This window comes from Argentina anserina, chromosome 1, assembly GCF_933775445.1.
Source record: "Argentina anserina chromosome 1, drPotAnse1.1, whole genome shotgun sequence".
Classification (NCBI taxonomy): Eukaryota; Viridiplantae; Streptophyta; class Magnoliopsida; order Rosales; family Rosaceae; genus Argentina; species Argentina anserina.
In genome coordinates, this window is record NC_065872.1 from 23,436,656 (window position 1) to 23,444,950 (window position 8,295).

Genomic DNA, 8,295 nt, shown 5'->3' on the forward strand with positions numbered 1-8,295 from the left:
TGAAACAGTCATTTTTGCTATTAGGAAAGTAATTGAAGCACACACGTTTACTTAATTAGGAATGTAATTGAAAAGTGAGGGGATAATTCCAAAGATTAGAGAAGTGTGACATTTAGGAATTGATTTATTAATTAACAATCCGAATTTACAAAAAATACCTAGTAGGACACGACTCTATAACTTTTTAGAACAATTTCGTCCTTATCCAAGGTTAAGATATCTGTCAGTATCGCTTCTCTTCCAACTCATCTGAAAACACCATAAGAGGAAGTGGGGGGAGCTTGAGGAGTTATGGAATACATGCAAAACAAGTGTTCCTGGGGGTTTAGAAGCTTTGTTCGCCGGAAGCAGGTTGATTCAGTTCACATGAAGAGAGAGGGACGTGATCAATTGGCTCGGAAACTATCTTTGATGGACCTCATTGCCATTAGTAAATCTGCTTCCTAGTCCTAGTTCGTTTTAGTTTCTCCGAAGTGGAATTGATTGCTGTGATGTTTCCTTGTTTGATCAGGAGTAGGGGCAACAATAGGTGCTGGGGTATATGTGCTTGTGGGAACAGTGGCAAGAGAGCATGCAGGACCTGCGCTCACAATTTCATTCTTGATTGCTGGGATAGCTGCTGCACTCTCTGCTTTTTGTTATGCAGAGCTTGCTTCTCGCTGTCCTTCTGCTGGCAGTGCTTATCATTATTCTTACATTTGTCTCGGAGAAGGCGTTGCTTGGTTTGTTGGTTGGGCTCTCGTTCTTGAATACACTATTGGTGCTTCTGCTGTTGCTCGTGGCATCACCCCGAATCTGGTACATATCGCCTTTCTTTTCTCATTTGCAGTATATGTCAGTGATGTATCAATGTATTTAAAGTTAAATTGTTTGTCTCAGTGGAGTACTACGTAGGAGAATGATAGCGATTCTCCTCATTCTACCTAGCTACCACCACAATGGTGTTTGATGTTTTTAGTTTTTACTAGTGCATAAAGAGATTACATAGGTGAATCAATCATAACCTGGAGTCGAATTGCACCCAGAGTACAGTACTGACAAAGAAATAGTGGCTTATAAAGATAACAGTGAGGTTGAACTTAAATTCTTGGTTGGAGAGCTCTATATATGGAGGCGTGAATAGTTTTTTGCCCTTATCAGACTAGCACTCATTGTCATTTTCCATGTCAATATAATTAACATATAGAGCTTTTATTAAAAATCCTATTACCTTTTGATACCATGAATTGGGTTGCAGATTTCATGATATGCCTACAGACTGTATGCTAGTCAAAGTATTCCTCCCTCTCATTCATGTACTCTTTTAATAAGTGATTTATTGAAATATTATGATGTGTACATTATGTAATCTGTCCAAACCTGCAAGGTGAAACTTTTCAGAATGCTTATAGTCATGAAACACTTACCTCACAAGAACCAACTTTCTTTTTTATCAGTAGTTCTGTAAGAGTTTCAATAGCTTTAGCTAAGTTACATAGAATAATCCTATTGTTCCATAGATGAGTGGAAGTGACACAACTTTAGGAAATGAATCTACTAAGGACGGAGAATGCAAATAGATATGCTGCTGCAAGCAGAAGTCATTATAATGTTACAACTCACAACTGATCACTTATTATTTGACAATTTTGTATCTTCAATTTTGAGTATAGTTTATGGCAATCCTTATGGGGACATCTTCAATTTGAATGGGTTCCCTATCATTTACCTATTTCTTAATTCAGGCCTTTTTTTTTGGAGGTCTGGATAAATTGCCTGCTATTTTGGCCCGTCACACCATGCCGGTGATTGGTGTTGTGGTTGATCCATCTGCAGCAGTATTAGTTCTTATTGTCACTTTCCTCTTGTGTACAGGAATCAAGGAGGTATTTCTTGCTTATAGTCATTAAAAGTACTTAATTGACGTTGGAGTTTATTTTCTTTGATTCTTCTTACTAATGCAAAGAGCCCAAATTTTCAGAGTTCATTGGTGCAAATGATTGTTACATCAGTAAACGTTTCTGTCATGCTATTCATCCTGATAGTCGGTGGATATATGGGTTTTAAAACTGGATGGGTCGGATATGAACTTCCCAGTGGGTAATGCGTAACTTACAGCTCTTTATATGACACTTTCGCTTAACTACTCGGCCACCTCACGCATTCAATTAAATTTTACAGGTATTTTCCTTTTGGAATAAATGGAATGTTGTCTGGGTCTGCTGTGGTCTTCTTTTCATACATTGGTTTCGATTCAGTTACCAGCACAGCTGAGGAGGTAGGAATATTGTGTAGCAGATAGTTCATATTACTTATTATCATATACATTTATCTATGTGCCGGAGATATCCCAAGATATGGTTAGTTTCTAGATTTTATTTAAAAATCTCAGCTGTGTATTAAAGAAGCACAACGACAGAATGATAATGTCTACAAAAGCAGTTACTTTGAGAAAGCATTCACGTGGCAGAGGATTAAAATTACAGTATAAGCACAGAATTTTTTTTCAAAGTTTGGTAGTAGTTTGGGAAGAGAAACTAGGGACTATTGAGCACATGTTCATGTTGCAGAGGGTACAACTATCATGAAAAGGTTTTGCCATAAAAGAAGCAACGAAATTTAGCAATGAGTTACCAGATGAGACACCCAAGAAATACTTATCATTGAGGTTATCTGACAGGTCACATTGTTAATACTTATGTGATTCATTCCTCCAATAACTTAATTTCGTATATTAAGTTTCAAGATTGTTATGAATTTCTCACAAAGACAGTTTTCTCAGTTAGTTGGGTGTTGGTATCTTAATGATTCAAGAAAGTTTTTCCTCCCTCCCTTCCTTGATATCTCCTCCTTGTCTAGCATTCTATGTATCCACCTAAGGACTAGCCATGCTTTCTAATCTCGTGTTCTAATATTATTTCTCAGTTCAAAAATTAAAACAATATATATATGTCAGGTAAAGAATCCTCAACGCGATCTTCCCCTCGGTATAGCGTTAGCATTGCTTATATGTTGCATCTTGTATATGCTTGTCTCTGTTGTTGTTACTGGTTTAGTACCATACTATTCCTTGGATCCAGACACTCCCATCTCCTCAGTATTTTCTGGCTATGGCGTGCAATGGGCAGTGTAAGCACATTGAACTTTTTTCGTTCTTACTGCAGTCTCTAGCATCGAGAATTATTGTGCATAACTATTGTATTAAGACTCATTGGTATATATTGCAGGTATGTTATAACAACTGGAGCAGTTACTGCTCTCTTTTCCAGTTTGTTGGGTTCCATTCTTTCCCAGGTGTGACAGTAGGATCTTATGTTTCTGATTTAAAATCTTTTGCCAGAATAGGATATTGAAGAATAATATCTAGAAGTCATGGTATACTTTTTTAGTGAAGAAAGTCATTTATTCTCAGGTATAATTGTATAACCATATAGCTTAACCGTACAGAAATCTATAGAATAGAACTCGAACTAATCCTTGTACAAGGTAATCTGTGCTGCCATTCTCTTTTATTGTAGATCTTAAGTTACAGGTCTTTATTCTTTTGATTGCATTGAAATTGATAAAGTGATCTGTGGATAAACTGATAAATCCAACAATGTGGCAATGTGGGATTCATATCTCAACAGAATTTTTCGCAAGCCAGAATAATTTTTTTTTGTGCGGCAAACATGATTTATCATTGCAACTGTGAATCCATTGGGGAAACAGTTGCTCGATTTTGCTCATTTTTCAACTCTTTACTCTTCAGCATATGATATATTTATCTACAATATTTTTTTTTGAGTACAAAGATACTTTGAGGAAATTAATACATCTTTGTTGTCTGCTATAAACTTATGCCCACAACCTTCAATATGCAGTAATATCAAAAGAATTTCATCTGTGTTTGTTCACGGGTGGGTATTTGACTATAAGAAACAAATTTGTACTCTTCATCATATAGAAGGAAGTTTTCTGTTCCACTTACTACTGAAAGTGTTCCCTTTGTTTACCAGCCACGGATCCTGATGGCAATGGCAAGAGATGGATTGTTGCCATCATCATTTTCAGACATTAATGAAAATACCCAAGTTCCTGTGAAGAGCACAGTTACAACTGGTACCATTGCAGCAGTTCTGGCATTCTTTATGGATGTGTCACAGTTAGCTGGAATGGTAAGTTTATCCAAAAGTTCTCTCTGGAGTTGTTGATCAGATCTTCTATATAAATTTTGACCAGTCTAGTGACACGAGTAAATATTGTTTTCTTGCTCTTCTTGTTTTATCCAGAGATATGGATATCTTTTTATAAAAGTAACTTTTATATCTTTATAAATCTCTATTGTTTAATTGCTTTTGTAATTGTCTTTATCTAACGATGTATCATGTTTATACAGGTTAGTGTTGGTACCCTTTTTGCATTTACCACTGCAGCAGTTTCAGTTTTGATACTTAGATATGTTCCTCCAGATGAGGTGCCTCTTTCACCATCACTTCAAGAGTCTATTAAGTCGGTATCATTACGATTCAGTTACAATACTCAAGAATGTGACAGAAAAAACCTAAAAGATTCTGCTGGTTCATCTAAGAATGAGAGTCACAACATACATGGAATTCGGGATGAATTACTTGGTTGCCCTCCAATTGAGAAATGTATAGCACAAGGTAATTATACTAATTTACTGGATTTGATGTCTGAAAAGAACCATTATTCCTCTCGAGTTGCATAAACTTACGATGCTGTGATCAGAAAGGGACGATTACTCTCGCAAAACATCGATATAACTGTCTAAATTCTTCTAGGCCCTGAATGTTTCACTTTACAGTGAAAGTGGCCTCAATTTTTTTTTAAAAAAATTAAGGCTTAAATAATGTAGTCAAATAGGAAGCTTTGCATTTTTAGTCACTCGCACTAAGGCCCATGCTATAATTATGCTTTGATAAATAATATTTACTATGGTAACATAAAGACTCACATAAATTATGTTGATATGTACGAACAAGCATGCAACCTTAATTATTCCCAGTTAAGGCTTCATTTCTCTGTTTCTGGCCAGGAGGGCTGGTGGTCGAATAGAAGACCGAGTGTTATTGCTAACATTTTGTGCTAATAGCTTCTTGAAAATTCATATATAATTTTTTCTTCAGAAAGTCCTTTAAACCTCAGTTCATAATCGTCAATGTTCTTGGACAATCATCTGTCTTTTTTACAGAAAATCTAGATGAACAAACAAGGCGAAACATCGCTGCATGGACCATAACTTGTCTCTGTATAGGGGTTTTCATCCTTGCATTCACAGCTTCAGCTAAAGGGCTTTCCAGGTTTGCTATCCACACGTACTCCTATTTAATCACTTAGACTCCTTGAACTTTTATGTTATTCTTGTAATTTGATTGCTTGAATTGCCAGATACCAGACTGTTTTATATAACTTCTGCACAGTTTGTGTGTCTAATAACTTCTCGTCTCCTGCTTAGGCTTAAATGGAATATGGTTGCAAAGAGTGCGTAGTAATAAGAATACAAACTCCCAACCAACTCACTGCCAGTTCCTTTTGTCATTATTATATTTCTGTTAACATTGTTTCCAGTTAGAAATACAAACTCCAAGATTAACCAAGTCAGTTTACTTGCGAATTTCAAATATCATCTGGAATTGAAATTTCAGGCTGATCCATGAAAAAGTTTCGACAACAACTATGTTTATGTACATAGCATGTATTGACAATATTACACTTAATAGTCTAGTGAACAAGGCTACTTTCACAATTTCAGAGTCCAATCAGTATAAATACACATATTTTTTTTGGATACAATTGAGTATAAATACATATTAGGTTGGACCAATTTATCTGTTTTTGGTATGCTTTAGTTGGGATTCAAATATCATATACATGTTTTAGTTTGGAACTTATATGTGAATGAGATGAGGCTGCGCATGCGTATCTTTTGTTTCGATTCATTTGATTTGATGTATAGATACTCAAATTTGTTGCCTGTATCAGCACTCTTCGGCTCACATTGTGCGGGCTGTGTGGAATTTTCCTGCTTTTCTGCTTGATTGTGCTGTCCTATATTGGTCAAGATGCTGCAAGGCACAATTTTGGACACGGTGGAGGTAGACTTGATTTATCAGTATTATTATCCATCTATAGTCTTGATTCTCTTGAACTTTCCTTCTCAAATGTTCTCTGCTAGTATTTATCAAAAAAAAAAAAAAGAAGTTCTCTGCTAGTATCGAGAATGGATGTTATTATTGGAAAACGTTTAACCAAACAATTAATTGAATTCGATGTAGTATAGAAATTAAGTGTCCGATATAACTTTAGTTGTTATGGAGTAGTAAAATGCAGTGCATGGGATTTTGGAAGTCTTGTGTGGTTAAAAAAAAATATTTGAATTATTTGTCGTTGTTTTACGATTGATAGGTAAAAGCCTGAGGTATATTTCATAAACTGTTAGACTCACTTTTTTTTTTCTGCTCCTCAGGTTTCACTTGCCCATTTGTTCCATTCTTACCTGCCGCTTGCATTCTCATAAATACCTACCTTCTTATTGATCTTGGGTGAGTTCCCTCCTTGCATATATAAATAACAAATCCATATGCAAAAACAGAACTCACCTGTGTATTTTTGGATATCGATATTGACTTCTGATTATGTGTTTCGTATTTACCTCTAGAGCTGCGACATGGATCCGCGTCTCTATATGGTTTGCCATAGGAGGATCGATATACTTGTTTTATGGCCGGATGCATAGTGCACTTCTAAATGCAATTTATGTTCCCTTGGCTTATGCTGATGAAATCCGTTGTTCCTCCTCGCAACATCATCTGGCCTAGCCCCTTGTGGTGTTTTGTTATGTTAATGCTCGGACAGGTCCGGTTGTCTCATTGTGTAGTTGTGATCTAGATGTGGTATAGCTACTGTTGTGGAGAAAATGTAATGGCATAATAGCTTGAACGGTCATCCAAGCCATAATGCAGAACTCAAAAATATTTTGCATTGCTTCGAACATCGAATGTTTTGATGTACAATTTAATCTTTTCATGGATTGGCATGGTTTCTTGGAATTACCGGACGATAAGATTTTCAATTACCATAAAGATATGACTAGGTCAATCTCAAAACTAGCTCAGCTCCTTTGTTAAATATCATTTTAACAATGTTGCATGCATCATGGTGTTAAAACGATGAACTTGCGGGAATTAAACTGCAACATCTCAAAAATCCGGTCTCCTATTTTCAAAGAGAAAATAATTATTGAGCTATTTTCATTCTAAGGTCTTGTTGTAGACATATAACATTTAATGAAATAAATAATTTTCATTAAAATATTAATCGATTATGGGCCTAACAAATTGCAACGTGACCAAAAGTCAACAAAGTCAGCGCGGCTCCGAGGGAGACACGCGTCAGCACGTAAATGAGTTATCATAACTAAAATTGTGTGATTCCGACTTAAATGAGAAATTAAATGTCTTTGACAAATTCGATATTAATTAAAATATATTGATTATCGAAATGGAAGTCAGACATTTAATTAAATTGATAAATTTCTTAAACGGTCATAATTAAATCAATTATTTAAATCAGATTAATTTAGTTATGGAAATAACTATTTTTTGAATTAATCAGTAAATATAAATTGATTTAATTATACGATTATGCAAACATAATTAATTCGGTGTCATCAAAACATTCCTTATGAGGAGAAGCCTTGACACTATAAATACTTTCCCTCCAAACTCAAGAGGGGGACTTCGGCAAAATAGAGCAAAATCACTAAAGAAATTATGAAGTCTTTGAAGTCTACGAAGAACCATAAAGCTACCAAATTGCGCGTTCTTCACCAAATTCAAATCCAAAGTCTCAAGATCAAGTGCTCGTCGCCCTTCATTCAATTCACATACGGAGATAGAATCAGAGGAATTCACAAAGATTGTAACCCCCCACTTGATTATCAATAAAACTATATTTTATTTGTACACGTGTCTGCATTCTATTTTGTTTTCAAATTCACGTGTCTACAAATTGGCACGCCCGGTGGGATATCTTTGCCTCTCATCTCCTTTTCCGTAGAAAACTTCGAATCCGTTTGTGCAATGGCTTCCAAGAACAACCAAGTTGTTCCATTGACGAAATTCAAGTCCACAACCGCGCGGTCAAGTGGAAAGGCTGATCTGGCCAAGAAATCTAAACCAAAGTTCTCCAAATCAAATAGTGAACCAACCGCTCATGTCACCCGAAGCATGGCGAGAACTCAACCCACAACATTTGTGGCCCTTCCTGCTAAACCTCACCAACCGGTCATCACCTTGGAACGCTTGGGGGCAA

General features: G+C 36.0%; 1 protein-coding gene across 1 annotated transcript; it reads left to right on the forward strand.

Annotated features, from left to right (window-relative positions):
* The first annotated feature begins 230 nt into the window (after positions 1-230).
* LOC126788479 (cationic amino acid transporter 4, vacuolar-like) lies at positions 231-7,012 on the forward strand. Its single transcript, XM_050514477.1, has 13 exons — positions 231-430; positions 512-798; positions 1,725-1,865; positions 1,961-2,079; positions 2,161-2,257; positions 2,936-3,108; positions 3,207-3,273; positions 3,978-4,136; positions 4,358-4,625; positions 5,174-5,282; positions 5,965-6,077; positions 6,449-6,524; positions 6,641-7,012. Exons 1-13 carry the CDS (start codon positions 292-294, stop codon positions 6,798-6,800), a joined length of 1,908 nt encoding a protein of 635 aa, XP_050370434.1. The 5' UTR covers positions 231-291; the 3' UTR covers positions 6,801-7,012.
* The last annotated feature ends 1,283 nt before the right edge of the window (positions 7,013-8,295 follow it).